Raw genomic sequence first — 18,518 nt, 5'->3', positions numbered from 1 at the left:
GGCGTACTTTGTAGGTCGGTAGAGTCAATAATATGTTTTTCGTATCACTTCAATGTGCCATCTTCTAGAGGTTGTAACTTTCGATGCAATAATTCTTTGTAGAAAATGCGATTATTGAGTTGAAATCAGGAGGCTTAGAGGTACCTCTGTACCAAAAATGTAGTTTCTTTGAACGAATGAAAAAAGTTCCTTTTTTCTTTTAGTTTTTGAAATTCCTTTTTGGAATTCCACCACTGCAATGACTTAACGAAATTATGCAACTTTTCTGTTTTTGTTCCACCCAATACGTCACTTTTTCTATTGTTTAAGCATGGATGTAATAAAAACTTCTAGGGGAAGCTGCCCATAAAGCCATCGATAGATTTAAAAAAGAATTACGTGTTACGATTAGGAACCTTGTATCGATCATTTGTCAGAGTATGATAACCGCTGCCCACTTAGACGTGAAGATTTTAAGATAAGAAACTTGATCAATGATAATGTGATGCAACTCTCAATGTTAACAAAATACCAGCCCAAAAATGTGTCCTTATGAAATTAATATACTCTTACATCAGTTGAAACTATTTCGAATCACATTTTAACAAGGATTTTCGGCAAAATTAAGTTTTTCAAAATCAACCAAACAGTCTCTTTCTGTTCTTATAAAGTTATAAATTGATGTTTTTTGCTTCCAATAATGGTGCAAAGAAAAACCGCTTTGAATAGATTTATAAAAGATTTCAACGACCATTTAGATCATTACCGAGACGTTTTCTCTCCATCTATATCTTTATTACCTCCATGGTTTAAGGGACGTATTGTGACGTATTGGATGGAAAAAATTAAAAGTGATGGTGCATATCATGATGTGAATGGACATTAATTGATGTTAAAGTTACCAATTTTTATAGCTGCAAGACTCATTATTTGAATATCTACCCTTTCCTTTTACTTGAACCCCCTATCCCCTTTTACCCCTCCTTTTCCTGATTTTCTGGAGTCCTCCTTTTAGGCTGTGTCTTTATGGTATAATGTAAAGTCATGGGAATTACGCCACCTTTCAATCAAGAATCTATTCGAACGTTCGAACTTTAATAGAACAAACACTTGCATAATGTTAGAATGTAGGAAGAAAATTATTACCGATTAAATACCTTTTCCCTTTTCCTTGATCAGAGCACAAAAATATTCAAAAAATTTTTTACTAGCCACTGGTTGTTTTTTCGCAAATTAAGGGACCATTCCCTTCTTTTTATTCATCTTATAGGTTTGAATTTCGAGCAAGCACAATATACAGTAGCAAGAACGGAATCTACGTTCAGTAGTCGCGAAGTTCTAGTGACGATCCCGGTGAAGGGAGTAAGTGGAGTTGTCACCTACGCTTCACCCAATGATGGACTGGACGTTGACGGAAACCAGTACTTCGAACTCGTTAAGAATGATACTCTCAACACTGTCAGTCTTGTTGTTGATTCCAGCCCTGCTGCAAGTCTTTTAGATTATGAGTTGCTTGGCAACTATATCTTTGGAATAAATAATCCAGTGGCAAGATTGACAATTATGATTACAGCCACTGATTCAGCCGATAATACCAATGCCACAACCACAGTGTTCTTGGACATCTCCAACGATAACGAATGTCAATTTTCATCAAACTTAATAAGACTTGTTCTTATGGAACAGTCTGCTACAGTCAGTTCAGAGTCACCTAATTTGTACACATTAAGAACGATAGTCCCTTATGCTGGTGTCACTTTCGGTTTGAACACAACAAAAACATCAGCGGTGGCAAGTGGGATATTCGATCTGAACTCTATTAGTGGTATTGTGTCTGTAAAGGATGGTGCTGTTATTGATTACGAGTCAGCTACGGAACATTCTCTTTTTTTCAATTGTTTAGTGAATGGTGTAGCTTCGCCTGCTGGCACAGGAGAATTTGAAATAAAGGTATTGATCGGTGATATAAATGACAATAACAATGTTTTTGCTGCATCGTCGTACGCATTCAGTGTATCTGAAGATGTGTCCATTGGATATAGTGTTGGTAATGTATCTGCTACCGATGCTGATTCTTCAACGGAATTCAAAGCAACCTACTATTACGTGGCTGCCGAACAATTTTCCAGTTTTTTCATCATCAACTCTACCACAGGGATTATCTCAACGAGCGGTACATTAAATTATGAAGCCTCTACGTCATACGCTCTCACCGTTTGTGCCACTGATAACGCCACCAGCGCTACACAAACTGACCCATCCTCAAATATCAGGGCCAACTGTGTTCCAGTCACCATCACCTTACAAGATGTCAACGACAACCACCCAATTTTTAAAGCTACTTCTCCTTCCGTCCAAGTCTCTGAAAAAGTCCCTGTTGGTCGTGAGATCTACACTTTCGTTGCCACAGATGAGGATTCTGGAGTCAATGGTGTAGTCGAATATGGATCCGACAATATCAATGCTTCACTCTTCGCTTTGAACTCATCCACCGGTGTAGTTAGTACCGTTGCTCTTTTGAACCACGAAGATGCTGTCAGTCATACAATCACTGTTTATGCTGTAGATAAAGGTATTTTTTCCTTTTACTTTGGTTTACTCAAGATTCCAAATTTATCAAGTTTATACAAACTGCCCCTCGAATCGACAATTGTGATTTCAAGTAATGACAAAGATGATTGCTGTAGTTAAGCAGATTTCTTATGAATTCAGAAAATGCCCTCTTATCTCAATTTCAAAATTCAGTCTTCTTTTTCCAGGAACACCAAATACACTTCAATCTTTGACTAACTCGACTTTGACCATCAATGTTGCTGATGTCAATGACAATAACCCAATCTTCCCAGAGGATATCTACACATTCAATGTCACTGAGAATTATGCTGGCTTTCTGACCAACATTATCGCCGTGGACTCAGATGGAACAAGTCCAAATAAAGATGTCACATATCGAGTTGTAGACCCTTCAGGCTCTGCTATCATCACTTACCTTGCTGATGGTAACATTACAATCAACACAGGCAAGCTTGACAGAGAATCTTCTTCAAAACACGAGTTCTTATTGGTGGCTACCGATTCTTCAACGGATACAACAGAACAAAGATCTGATTCTGCAATCTTGATTTTGAATGTGCTGGATCAAAATGATAACGCTCCAGTCATTTCACCTGAAGATTACAACGTCACCATTGCCCATTATGCTCCCTTCCAATCGTCCATCTTCGACTTTGATACAACTGATGTTGATATCATCGGAGACATCACCTTCCAAGCTTCTGATCCATCTGATCCTGACTGGTTATATTTTGAATTGAATTCAACAACTGGTGATATCCTCCTCAAAGATTCTCGTGCAGATGTTGGTGTCTACACAGTTCAAGTGTATGCAAACGATGGAGTTCACAATTCGACCAAGATTGCAACCTTAAGAATCAATGTTAAAGAAGATAGCTTGATGTTTGTCAGCGATCGCTATCATTACGAGCTTCCAGAAACTACTAATGTCGCCGTCTCCGGGTTTATAGGAATTGCCGGAGTTGCCTCGAAAGATGCTCCTGAAATCACGCCTGCGAACCCCAATGTTAGATATTACATCAGAGATGATACCTCCCATCAAAGTGAAAGCAAATTCCAAATTACTGATCCGAAAACTACCATTATATCGCTTAAGGAAGTATTGGACTTCGAAGCGCAAAGATATTACGCCTTCAATGTGGATGCTGTTGATTCCACCGGTGAATTGAGAAATGCTACCACTCTTGTGGTGGTCGATGTCCTGGACAGAGTCGATGTCAATCCTAAATTATACGTTGGTTGCGATGCCAATCCTAACAATTGCACCGAAGGCACGTACAATCTTGGTGAAAATGCCATTGTTGGTGAAGTGGTAGCTGTTTTGTATGTAGATGACATAGACACCGAATCAGTCAATGTGGGTGGAATGACGTATACATTGAACGATACTTCTCTTCCTTTCAATATAATTATGGGCCATCGTCAAACGACTGCTTACATTGTGGTCAAAGATAGCGCCATCGACTACGAAAGTAAACAACAATATGTATTTACAGTTCAAGTCAGAGATGCTCAAGATCTCGAAAGTAACGTTGTCCCAATCACAGTCAATGTAGTTGATAGGAATGACAACAGTCCAGTTTTTGAACAACCTGACGGATATACATTTTCAATCCCTGAGACTACTGCTTCTTCCTCGAATGTTGGACCGGTCAAAGCTAACGATGCTGATGGAACTTCACCCTACAAGGACGTGACATACTCAGTACGTGGTAACGAAAATGATGTCATCATCAATACTACTACTGGTGAGATCAGTATCAACGCTTCCCTCGATTACGAAAGCAAGAAATACTTCCATTTCATTGTAGTTGCCACTGATAGTGCTTCTCCGGATTCATATAAGCGTGAATCTGCAGTTTTCATCACTATCAATATCACTGATGTCAACGACAACCACCCGATCTTCAAAGCTACTTCTCCTTCCATCCAAGTCTCTGAAAAAGTCCCTGTTGGTCGTGAGATCTACACTTTCGTTGCCACAGATGAGGATTCTGGAGTCAATGGTGAAGTCGAATATGGATCCGACAATATCAATGCTTCACTATTCGCTTTGAACTCATCCACCGGTGTAGTTAGTACCGTTGCTCTTTTGAACCACGAAGATGCTGTCAGTCATACAATCACTGTTTATGCTGTAGATAAAGGTATTTCTTCCTCCTTCTTTAGTTTTTCCTCCCGTTGATAAATCTTTCAGGTTAATATATAAAGTTAGGCTCATTAGAGGTAGTAACTTAAATTTGCAACGCTCAAACGATATCAATGACTTTCGAAAGACACATGATGAATGTTTCTAGGACAATAATTTACCCTCAGATAAATTTCAATGGCTTGAAAGCTTCATTCTTGACAGAAAATATCACTTTTTCAATCACAAATTCTCGGCAATGTCAATGAGGTTATGAACACAACGAAGTTTTTAAAAGTCAAATTATGGTTATTTCTTTTGTTCTTTTGGACATTTGTAAGTTAAAAAGAATGATTTCCCTGGTTTAGTTGTTTATTGACGTATTAACTCAAACCAACACGTGAGATATCTTACTAGTGAAGTCTGTCAGTACATAACATAAATACGGTACTTAAAATGGTGATAAAAGGCTGAGATTTATTAAAGATGATCTTTTTAGCTACATTTTTTAAAATCAGTTAGCAGGAAACCAGGGGGTACCGTCACCATCAGGAGGCCATTAGGTCGCTAGATTTGAGACTTTTGGGAAGGGGGCTAAACCCCTTAAAGAAATAAACAAATAAAAATTATTTTCAGCCTAACAAAGATTTATTCTAAAGCCCTGGGAAAGCCCTAAAAGCAAAACCTGCAAATTTCACTAGCTCTTTGTTTCTCGAAGTAAAGATATTTAGGTTGTGGTTTTGAATGCTTGCTAGAAAACTAAAGAAAAAATTCAACGTGAGATTCTTGTGAGGAAAGAAAGTTTGCCACTGCAAATCGGATTAATTAAATCCAAAGTAACATTTATCTTGTTTCCTTAAGTGACGAAAAACGACTACATTTTTCCCAAACTAGATTTTTTTTCAAATTCTCAAGACGAGAACCAAAATCTATTTTTAGGATTCATGTATGAAATATTTTTCAGGATTTACCTGCAAAGACAAAACTTCGATTCCTTTTAAAGTTGATAATAATTATAACAATAACAATAATAATGATATATTTCAGGTAATGGGATTTTCCAGAAAAAAACCGTGCACCCCCTAAATTTTTTACAAATTTTCGATCATTACCCCCTTGGAACTCCGCTTATTTTTGACGGATTTTCGTCTACCCTTATGGAATTCCACTGCATTTCAAACCTTACCCCCTTGGAACGGAAATGGACCTCCTTAACAGAGGGTGCACGATTTTTTTCTGGAAAAGCCCATTTCCAAAATTTACATTTGGCTTATGGATTGAATGTATGGTAAGATTAAGATGAAAAATTGGTAGCTAGGCAAAGAAAAACCTGTATGAAATCGACTGAGCGTGTCAGCTGAGTCCATCTAATATTCAATAATATAAAAGGAATTTTACTAACATAAATTTAAAATTCATTGATTGATTAATTAACATATACTACAGTATATGGCCCCCAAAACGGAGACGGCCCCGTAAACGGAGGTTTTGCCTTAATGAGCCATGTTGATACTTTAAAACCTGGAAAAGCTTCAGATTCAATCCTAACACATTTATCTTGAGTCCGAAAAAAGAAAAATACCAAAATGTCATTTTTAACATGGCTAATTTTATTCTTTCTTTTTTTCAAAAATTTGTTCCTAAAATCCCTTTATTTTTTCCTAAAACCGTCAAAAGTCGAGCAAAATTGGAAATTAACACCTACAAACTGGGTAACTCTGGAAAGTATAAACATATACCAACAAACCAACTCAGTAATTCAAAGTTTTTCAGAAAATTCGAAATATTTCACGATAAGATTAACATTAGAGACTGCTAGTATTTTGCACGGGATTTTGCACTCAGCCAGGCCTGAAACACTTATCGTTTTGGTATGAATATTTTTTGCAAAATTACCAAAAACTAATTATTTTATCGTGTCATTAATCCGAGACATGTTTAAGTGATGGATTTTTAAACATTTCAATTTAATCGAATCTACGTTTTGGGGGCCACTAACCTCCGTTTTGACAACCATTTGTATGAAGATAAAGAGAAAAAAAGTAAATTTTGACTTTTTTAACTCGTAAAGCATTGCCCTCATTATTGATAGTAATTTGATGTCGGTGCTATGCTTTTTGATTAAGATATTTCGAAAAAACTAAACCTCCGTCTTGGACTCAACTTTGACTGAAAAAAAATTATACAAAAACCTTTATTCTAAGAAAATAATCTTTTGGGAAAGAAACTAGACATGTTGAAGCTTAACTCGCAAGAAAAGTTTTTAACGTTCCCTATTTTTTGAATTACACTCCTGTGTCACAGACCCGCTGGAAAATCTGGCAAAAACTTTGACCCCGGTAGGAAAATACCCTGGAATTTCAGCCCCACTGGGAAATTTACTTAGATTTCATCCCCACTCGAAATTAAATGTTTAAAAATTGTAGTCCAAAACCATCCTTACTGGATTTCTTAAACTTTGAACAATAGAATTTCTATCCCCATTGGATTTTCAATAGGGATTCTTATCCCCACTGAGGAAAAGATTTCCACCGGGGCTGTGAGACAGGGGTGTTTAATTCACTAAAGAGATTTCAATTTGGATAGACGTTTTGGGGGCCACATATGTAATGCTAAACTAAACTAAAGGTTATTGGACTAGGAAAAGATTTTTTTTTAAACGACGAAGATTAATTTCATTCCCTTAGTGCGTCGATGCCAGTGTGAGATTATAATACTTTTGAAAGTATTTATTTATTTATTCAAGCCATAGCCACCTGTCATCTTCTGAAAATTTATGTGGAGATCTTAATTATCTTTAAAGGCTAACCGACAAAATTTCATCTTTTTAAAACTTTTTGAGGTATTGTTTTATTGCTACAAACACCACCTAATAAATAATATCAGGTGATTTGATTCGGAAACCTTTTAACGAAAACGGAATAATAAGCAGATATTAATTAGGTAAAAATACTTGCCCTTATCGGGGAAGAAAATGTCGGAGTTTTATTAAGTCGGGGAAAAATTCGTCACCTAGATGCATTTTCGTCACTTTCCCCGACCAAAATTTCAAATTCGTCATTTTTCCCCGACCAAATTTACAATTAAGTCACTTCCACCCGACTAAATTGTCCAAATGAAATGGTTTCCTTCACTAGCTCGAAAATATATCTTGTAATTCGACGTTTAAAGCACTTTCGGTTAATAAAGGCGTAAAAAAAATGGATTTTAATTTTGGTTGGAGGGAAAAATCGAGTAAAAGTTTCGGTTGGGGATAAAATAATCGGGTAAAAGTTTTGGTCAGGTGATAAAATGTCGGGGACAAATTTCGTTGGGGAAAAATTTCGTCACTTTCCCCCGACATTCTTTTCCCCGATATGGTCGAAAGATTCACATAAAACACTCCCATAATCGAACGTTCGAATGTTTTTCTTTTTTGATGATTTTCTTAATTACTTTGAGTCATAAAATTTGTTCATGAAATCGACAATAGATTTATTTTAATAAATCTCTTTGATAAACAACAAGAGCGACATAAAAATTACACTTTGAAAGCAAAATTTGAAAACAAAATCTACTGTGGTATAATAGCCATGGTATATCAAGAATCATTCAATGGCTGTTTTTGCCTACAGGTATATAATAATTTCGGTTATCACTGACTCTTGAACGGAATGCCCTCTTAGTGTTAATTTAGTAGGTTTACTTTCATTTGTCATGGAAGGTGCAGACATAAATGAAAGTTATAGACATAAATATAAAATTATTTTTTCCAGGAACACCAAATACACTTCAATCTTTGGCCAACTTGACTTTGACCATCAATGTTGCTGATGTCAATGACAATAACCCAATCTTCCCAGAGGATATCTACACATTCAATGTCACTGAGAATTATGCTGGCTTTCTGACCAACATTGTCGCCGTGGACTCAGATGGAACAAGTCCAAATAAAGATGTCACATATCGAGTTGTAGACCCTTCAGGCTCTACTATCATCACTTACCTTGCTGATGGTAACATTACAATCAACACAGGCAAGCTTGACAGAGAATCTTCTTCAAAACACGAGTTCTTATTGGTGGCTACCGATTCTTCAACGGATACAACAGAACAAAGATCTGATTCTGCAATCTTGATTTTGAATGTGCTGGATCAGAATGATAACGCTCCAGTCATTTCACCTGAAGATTACAACGTCACCATTGCCCATTATGCTCCCTTCCAATCGTCCATCTTCGACTTTGATGCAACTGATGTTGATATCATCGGAGACATCACCTTCCAAGCTTCTGATCCATCTGATCCTGACTGGTTATATTTTGAATTGAATTCAACAACTGGTGATATCCTCCTCAAAGATTCTCGTGCAGATGTTGGTGTCTACACAGTTCAAGTGTATGCAAACGATGGAGTTCACAATTCGACCAAGATTGCAACCTTAAGAATCAATGTTAAAGAAGATAGCTTGATGTTTGTCAGCGATCGCTATCATTACGAGCTTTCAGAAACTACTAATGTCGCTGTCTCCGGATTTATAGGAATTGCCGGAGTTGCCTCGAAAGATGCTCCTGAAATCACGCCTGCGAACCCCAATGTTAGATATTACATCAGAGATGATACCTCCCATCAAAGTGAAAGCAAATTCCAAATTACTGATCCAAAAACTACCATTATATCGCTTAAGGAAGCATTGGACTTCGAAGCGCAAAGATATTACGCCTTCAATGTGGATGCTGTTGATTCCACCGGTGAATTGAGAAATGCTACCACTCTTGTTGTGGTCGATGTCCTGGACAGAGTCGATGTCATTCCTAAATTATACGTTGGTTGCAATGCCAATCCTAACAATTGCACCAAAGGCACGTACAATCTTGGTGAAAACGCCATTATTGGTGAAGTGGTAGCTGTTTTGTATGTAGATGACATAGACACCGCATCAGTCAATGAGGGTGGAATGAAGTATACATTGAACGATACCTCTCTTCCTTTCACTATAATTACGGGCCATCGTCAAACGACTGCTTACATTGTGGTCAAAGATAGCGCCATCGACTACGAAAGTAAACAACAATATGCATTTACAGTTCAAGTCATAGATGCTCAAGATCTCGAAAGTAACGTTGTCCCAATCACGGTCAATGTAGTTGATAGGAATGACAACAGTCCAGTTTTTGAACAACCTGACGGATATACATTTTCAATCCCTGAGACTACTGCTTCTTCCTCGAATGTTGGACCGGTCAAGGCTAACGATGCTGATGGAACTTCACCCTACAATAACGTGACATACTCCATTCGATCTTCAGTCGAATCACAAAATGTTTTAGTAAATGCAGTGACTGGTGAGATCAGTATCAATTCCTCCATCGATTATGAGATGAACAAACATTTTGATGTAGTAGTTGTTGCTACAGATGGTGCAATACCTGATTCGTACAAACGCGAGAAAGCTGTTGCAGTCCGCATTGACATCACTGATATCAATGATAATGCTCCAATTTTCTCCGGTTCTTCTAACTTCTCACTTGATGAGGATACAGCTGTCAACAGTCAAGTTTTTGCAGTTGCGGCTTCGGATGCTGATTCAGGAGATAATGCGAAGTTCGTCTTCACCAGCGCAATGTCTTCACCATTTGCTGTCCTCCCAACCGGAGAGATCATTTTGAAAAGTGCCCTTGATTACGAAAGCCAACAATCGTATGTCATGAAGATCGTTGCAAACGATACTGGAGGACTGTTTACAGAACGTAATATTACCATCACTGTAGTCAATGTCGATGATAATCGTCCAATATTCAATCAATCTTTAGGTTATGCTCAATCCGTTTCTGAAGCAAGTCTACCTGGCGATTCCAACATCCTTCTTAAGGTAGAAGCTACGGATGCTGATTTACACACTTACAACAAAGTCTCCTACAGCATCATTAATCCTTTCAAAAATATCCAAGCTTCAACATTATTCCCCTTCAAAATCAATGCCACTAGTGGAGAGATCATTTTGGCTTATCCTCTAGATAGAGAAACACGAGACATGTATCAATTCATTGTCAAAGCTACAGATGATGGCCAACCAGAACAATTAACCAATGTCGTTTTCGTCAATATCACCGTGACTGATGAGAATGATAACAGTCCTCTTTTCAACGCACCATGCTATAACGTTACCATTTCTGATGCTACCATCGTTGGAGGTACTGTTCGTGTGGTTTCTGCAAATGATATTGATGCAGGACTGAACGGGGAGATCCACTACAGCATGGAAGACCCTACCAACCATTTCTCCATCGACAATGCAACAGGTGCTGTATACGTTGCTGACCACCTCTACTTCAAGAATAGAAACAGTTACCCCATCAAAGTGGTTGCTAGCGATAAAGGACAACCGAGCCGTAACGGATCATGCTCGTTCGTAATCTCGTTGACAGCAATGAAGAACTACCCAACAACAGTTGCTGAAGTTGACTACATGGAAAATGTGGGTGGAAACCTTCCGTTGGCGCCAATGATGATCCTTTCAACAAGTGATACTCCAACGTATGAGCTGGAATTTATCAACAGAACCGAAAGTGCTGCTCATTTTTCAATTAATGCTGCTGATGGTATGGTGTCAATCAACCAAACATTAGATAGGGAAGTTCTTAAGGAACACATCTTTATCAGGAAGGCTCTTGTGAATGGGTATGTGATTGGAGAGCAAACAGTTTTCGTGGATGTACTTGATATGAATGACAACATTCCATATTTCGCACCTGAATCCATCAATCAAGTGGTGAACATCAGTGAAAGCAGTGAAGTAGGTCAGATTGTGGCTGTTTTGCGTGCGTTTGACCATGACGAGACCGATAAACTCTCCGTCTTCATTACACCAGTACCTGGATTCAACTTTGATGTCTCTTCTGCCAACGATACGTACGTTATCTTCTTGACTGCTGAATGGGACGCAGAGGTTGCCACTGAGGCTACTTTGGCTGCAACATTGGATGATGGAAAAAACAGAGTTAGCACTAATATCAAAGTTAATGTCATCGACGAAAACGACAACTCTCCATTATTCAATCAAACTGTTTACAAATTCAACAAAATGGAAGGTTCCGCCGATCCAATTGTGGGACAAGTCTTTGCGACTGATAAGGATGCAACTACCCTACGTAATGAAATCAAATTCCGAATCTTGGATGTAGAGCCACAGCAAACATTTGAGATATATGACAATGGAACAATTGTTTGTAAACAGACCTTGGATCGCGAGCAAGTTCCTTATTACGAATTCACTGTAGAAGCTTACAACACTGATGAAGCCGAGAGTCGTGTAGGTGCTGCTGTTGTTCATATTACAGTTGACGATATAAATGACAATCCACCGGTGTGCCATGGCCCAACCACCTACCTATTCAAAGAAAACAAACCGTTAGGTACTCTATTCATGATCAACGCGACAGATGAAGATGCTGGTGAAAATGCTCGTCTCACTTATATACTTGTCTCTCCTGGCAACCTGGACGTAGTTGTTGATCCCGTCACTGGTGCTGTTCAACTTTTAACTCCTATGGATTATGAGAAATACAAGTCCACCAGCATCACGGTCGATATCAAGGATAATGGTATCGCTCAGAAGTCTGTCTCCAAAACATACATCATTGAACTTGAAGATGTTAATGACAACGCCCCGGTCTTCACCATCCGACCTTCTCTCAAGTACATACAATCTATCATGGAAAATGTTCCAGTCGGTACCTCTGTCATCCAAACAAATGCTTTCGATGGTGACAGCGGTGTCAACAAAGAGCTCAATTTCACTCTCTACGATGCTTTCAACAACCTACCATTCAACATCTCATCAACTGGTTTGATCAGTATTTCAGGACCCATCGATCGTGAACAACAATCATTCTACCAATTTTTCATCACTGTATCAGACAACGGGGATCCATCATTATCCGATACTATCCTTGTAGAGGTCACTATCTTAGACGAGAATGACAATAACCCAATCTTTGACCGACTTGAATACAATATATCACTGGCAGAAGGAACGCTGAAAGATTTCTCTGTATTACAAGTCAATGCCAAAGATGCTGATGCAGACCTCTTCGGCAAAGTATGTTACGGTTTGAAAAACATTGACAACTCTCTCTTTGCTTTGGATACAAGCACTGGTGTTTTGAGCACCACCGATAAAGTTGGTCCCATTCCCACATCTTACCGTATGATCATCAATGCTTCAGATAAAGATACGGTAAATATGCGACACTCCCTCCAAGATGTCATCGTCAATATTCAAATTGTCCGACTCATTGGTCCGAAATTCAGCAGAAACTACTTGGAATATGACATTTTGGAAAACAAAGAATCCCACATTGCCAATGTTAAAGCGCAAGGAGATGTTGTTGCATATTCAATCATTTATGATGATGTCAGTCGACCATATGCTCGAAACTTTATTGTCGATGATGGTAATTTGCATATAGTTAAAGGATTGGACTATGAAAAAGTGAAGACACTTTCATTCACCGTTCAAGCACGCGATGTGTACAACTTGAATGCTACACTCAATATCGTGATCAATGTCTTAGATGAAGAGGACAACTCTCCATACTGGCTGCCAATCAATAAAACGGATAACGTCATCGATGTTACAATCACTGATGAAACCAGACCTGGTCAAGTTGTAGAAACTGTAAATGCTGGAGATGCCGACTCCGTCAGTCACAACAGATTAAAATTCACAATCGTCAATGACATATATTCAGCTTTCGATATCTTATCTTACAGAGATGTCGGTAAAATAGTCGTGACAAAGGATTTGAGATTCCTTCCAAGTCCATTAACCATCAATGTTGAAGTTGAAGATCCCAAGGGAAACAAAGCCAACACTAGCTGTTCACTAAGAATCTCCGTCCTGCAACCAGCATTACCAAAATTTTTACCTTCCGTTTATTCATTTGATGTGTTTGAAGCCAACACAACCCTCATCGGTCAAGTCTCAGCTACGGGTGTTCCAACAATTAGATACAGAATCATAAGCAACGAGGACCAGCTTAGTCCTCTCTTCACCATCAATGATAACACTGGTGTCATTACAGCCACGCGCTTTTTGGATATTGAAAGTCAACGTGAACACACGATCACCGTCGAAGCTCGTGAAAAGGATTCCTCTAGATTTGCCGTTGCTGTTGTCCATGTCAGCGTTAAACCAGTCAATGAATTTGCACCAGTATTCACATCACCTATACGATACTGGGTTTCTGAACTACTCCCTATCAACTCCAATGTCATCCAACTCGATGCGTCAGATGCGGATTATTTCTACAAAACGCTGACCTACTCATTTATATCCTCTGACCTTGCAACACTTCAATTGAGTGTCAACCCACAAACAGGAAATGTCACATACCTCGGTGGTTTGAATTTTGAATCGAAACCAACAGTTTCTGTTACTTTCAGAGCGACGGATAATGGTGGAAAATTTACAAATCACTTGGTTCAGATGTTGCTGTCCAATGTCAATGAACATAGCCCGGTATTCACATCGAGTATTTACTCCACTAGCATCAACGAAGATTTTAATGGGTTTTTGAACGTTGCCGTGAAAGCAAATGATAACGATGCTGGACCTTCAGGTGAAGTAGAATACCGTTTCTTGACAGGACAAAATGTTGGGCCCTTCGTTATCGACTCTGTCAATGGAAGCATTTCAATGAATACTCTTCTTGCTCTCGATTATGAGACCAAGACCAGCTATGAACTGGTGGTTGTTGCTAGCGATAAAGGACAAGAAACACGTTCGTCGACCGCAGTTTTCGTCGCAAAAATTAACAATGTGAATGACAATAGGCCAATATTCAATCCACAAGTTTACCGATTGACAATTTCTGATAACACTCCAGTATTCCGTTCCTTGTGTAATATCCAAGCTACCGATGCAGACATTTCTCCATTGAATAATTTCACTTATCAAATTACAACTGGCTCAGGGATGGAATACTTTGATATCAACCCTGAAACTGGCGAAATCTTCTTGAAAAAAGCCATCGAATACCAATACCCAGACACGCGTAGTTTCAAATTAAAAGTAATTGCTACTGAAGAAGCTGGCCTTACTTCTCCCACTCCAGCTGATGTGACCATTGATATTGTTCAATCACTGTTACCAGAACCGCCATACTTCATCCGAGCACAATATGTTATCACTTTCAACGAAGACATTGATTTGAACGAGTTATTGAGAGTTAAATCCGTCAACCCATCCGGAGGACCAGTTCAATACTCTCTAATCAACAACACCTTGATTCCCGATGAAGACTTCTTTTATTTGGATAAGGATGCTGGTGCCTTGTTCTTGACCAAGAAATTGGATTATGAGACACAACGTCGTCATGATTTCGAAGCAAGAGTAACCTGTTCTACAACTGGGATGTCAGGCGTTGCTACATTTACTGTCTTTGTAGAAGACGTCAATGACAACCCTCCACAATTCGTTGCTCCAAGATCCAAGACCATTCACATCAATGAGAAGACCAACATTGGACAAGAAGTGACCAGGATCTTCGCATCGGATGTTGATACGGTCAGTAACGATCTCTTCTTCCAGATCAAAAGCACCTAACGTCCCTTTCCAAATCTCTTCTAATGGTAAGAATGCAGTGGTCTCCGTTTCACAAGAGCTTCGACCTACCATCTATACCATGGAAATCACTGTCTTTGATAAACATGGAAATGGAAAACTTGCCAATGAAGCAGCTCAAAAGTATTTCTTGACTGTTAATGTTACCGAGAATGACAAACGGTATCCGCTATTCAGTCAAGCTGTTTACAGTTACACACTTGATGAAAACACACCAGCTCCTAAGGCACTCTTCTCTGTTTCAACATCGAACCCACCCAACCCTGTCTACAAATTATTGGATTCACGTGGAAGATTCTCAATCAACCAACTTGGTCAGATATCTGTTAACCATGTATTCGATGCAGAAGTTGATCCAACTTGTGACTTCACCGTCTCTGCAACCAACTCTCATAATAACTTCACCAGCTTTGCTACTGTCACAGTTGACATTAGAGATCTTAATGACAACGGCCCAATTTCCAAGGACCATTCAATCTTCACATATCCAGAAGACGAGGCCAAGAACAGTCTTTTGTTCACTGCTCAAGTCACCGATGCAGACAAGACTGTTTTACCAAAGACATATACTTTGATTTCCTCATCTATTCCACTCACCGTCCAAGAAAACAATGGAATGGTATTTTTGGATGCTAACTTTAACTACGAAGCTCGAATCAAACACACTGCTGTCATAGAAGTGAAAGATGGTGCTCTGTCAGCCCGTCAAAATTACACATTGCATATTACCAATGTCAACGAATTCGATCCGGTATTTAAAAAACAAGTATACACACTTGAATTGATTGAGAACCAAGGAAAAGTTGGAGGCTTCGACGAATTGATGAGGCTGCAAGTGTCAGATAATGATGCAGGAGATGCTGGACAAGTCGAACTAAGAATCGAGAACGGTGAAAACATCCCGTTTTTTATTCCTAAGGATAATCCTATACTCTATTTGACTGGTCCTCTTGATGCGGAGAGTAAGCGAGAGTACAGATTCACAGCAGTGGGTGAAGACAAAGGGACACCAAGGAGAACCGGATTGACTTCGATCATCGTCACAATCAAAGATGAAAATGACAATCAACCTATCTTCGATAAATCTATCTATGAGGTAGACGTTGTCGAGATTGCACCGATTGGCCAATCATTAATCGTTGTCCACGCCACGGATAAAGATATCGATGAAGTTCATCGCATTGTCGAATACAAGAAGATCAAAGGAAGCAACCTCTTCAAAGTGGACCCAGTCACTGGTGTCGTTTCTACCGATGCTTTGTTAGATCATGAAACTTTGGCTTACCACGAGATTACCATTCAAGCTTTAGATAAAGACAAACCAAACCCAACAACGGCTAGTGAGAGTACAGTGCGCATCCGTGTTATTGATGCTAATGAACACGAACCAACCTTCGCAACTCCTGTCAAAACGCTTACTATCCTTGAAAATACAGCTGTCGGTCGAAGCATTGGTGAAACTGAGGCTAAAGATTCAGACAGTTCCTTTAAAACCGTCAAGTACTCAACTGAACAGCAGGAAAATCCACCTGTCTTCAGCATCACAGAGACCACTGGTGTAATTTCTTTGGCTAGACCTGTTGACTACGAGTTAAAAAATTCTTACGCCTTCACAGTAGTGGCTACTGACAACGGAGGTCTTAAAGGACGTCAAAATGTTATCGTCAATATTCGCTGATACCAATGACAATGATCCAAAATTCAATGATCGATATAACCAAACCTTCGTCATTAGCAAGTTGATCAGAGATGGTCAAACTATTGCCGTGGTGCATGCTACTGATAAAGATGTGGTCAGCCAAGGAAAATTGGTCATCTCGCTTGTTGACAACACTTTGCCCTTCGAAGTTGTCATGGATGGTCATTCTGGATATCTCTCCAAAAAGGCTGGCACTGAACTCCAACTTGGTAATTACAATGTCGAATTGCGTGTAACTGATGGTTTGAGAACATCCGAAGTGAACGCTTACATCTCGATCGTTGTCAAATATCCACAGGGTGTTATCATCAAATTCATCCAAGAAACTGGCTACGCTTTCAACGTTAGCGAGAATGCTCAAAATCATATTTTCGGTCCCACTCAAGCTACCGTCACCGACAATCTTGCAACAATCAGTTACCGCATTGTTGAACCGAATGTTCCGTTTACCATCTCTACCAGTGGATTGTTAAGTCAAGCGGCTCCACTCGATTACGAAACAGTTCAATACTACTTGATCCATGTAATGGCATCAGTCACGTATGATGGAAACACATATTCCACTATCGCTTCTGTTCACATCAAAGTGAAGGACGTCAATGATAACAGTCCATACTTTGAAGGGAGAAACTCTGTCAATATTCCAGAAGATACGTTGGTCGGCACTCGTATTTTGACCATCACAGCTAAAGACGCAGATGCTCCAGGCACACCAAACAGTCTAACTGTGTACAGTTTGCAAGGTTCAAGCAAATTCACTATTGACAGCTCAACTGGTGAAATTACTTTACTTCAAGCACTTGATTATGAAGACCCAAACCAACGCAAATTTGAATTAACAGTCACCGCTTTTGATAAAGGACAACCTGCCAAGTCAGGTAAAAATGTATACACAGTCAATGTCTTCAACGTGAATGATAACGCACCATCTTTTGTTCGAAGTGTCTACACAGTGGGTGTCAATGAAGACAGTGGTACAGACAACAATCTGCTCTGTGTCAAAGCTAACGATGCTGACGATTTGAAAGCGCTCAAATATGAATTGTACAATGCTGATGATGAATCAAAACGCTTCTTCGGTGTCTCTCCAAATGATGGATGTATTTTCTACATTGGACCAAGTCAAGGATTGGATCGTGAAAAAAGAACTTATTATGAATTGTTGATTCGTGCTTATGACAGTGGGTCACCAGAGCTTTCTGCATTCACCAATGTCATCGTCAACGTCCAAGACACCAATGATAACACGCCGTTGTTTGCAAGCAGTTTCTACAACCTTCAATTGTCAGAAGAGACTACATTGGGAACAGAGATCATTCAACTGACTGCCACCGACCGAGATGCAGGAGCAAATGGTGAAGTTCAACTCTCTATTTCATCTGGAAATATTGGAAATGCCTTCTCATTGACTTCCAATGGTCGATTGAGAACCGCTACTTCCTTGTTGAGTGCACCTAAGGAGTTCAACTTGGTCATTAGAGCTCAAGACAAAGGAGCCCGCCCACAATCGAGTCAAGTTAACATCAAGATAG

At 39.2% G+C, this 18,518-nt stretch overlaps 1 protein-coding gene across 1 annotated transcript in view; it reads left to right on the top strand.

Annotated features, from left to right (window-relative positions):
• Positions 1–18,518, top strand: part of LOC136810330 (uncharacterized) — a 33,495-nt gene that overhangs the window by 5,090 nt on the left and 9,887 nt on the right. Inside the window, 5 exon segments of the mRNA XM_067066888.1 lie at positions 1,250–2,551; positions 2,739–4,700; positions 8,437–15,266; positions 15,301–16,845; positions 16,907–18,517. Coding sequence (XP_066922989.1) covers positions 1,250–2,551; positions 2,739–4,700; positions 8,437–15,266; positions 15,301–16,845; positions 16,907–18,517 — 13,250 coding nt within the window.

This window comes from Clytia hemisphaerica, unplaced genomic scaffold, assembly GCF_902728285.1.
Source record: "Clytia hemisphaerica strain Z4C2 unplaced genomic scaffold, Clytia hemisphaerica genome assembly, whole genome shotgun sequence".
Lineage (NCBI taxonomy): Eukaryota > Metazoa > Cnidaria > Hydrozoa > Leptothecata > Clytiidae > Clytia > Clytia hemisphaerica.
This window is presented reverse-complemented; position numbering and strand designations above follow the sequence as displayed.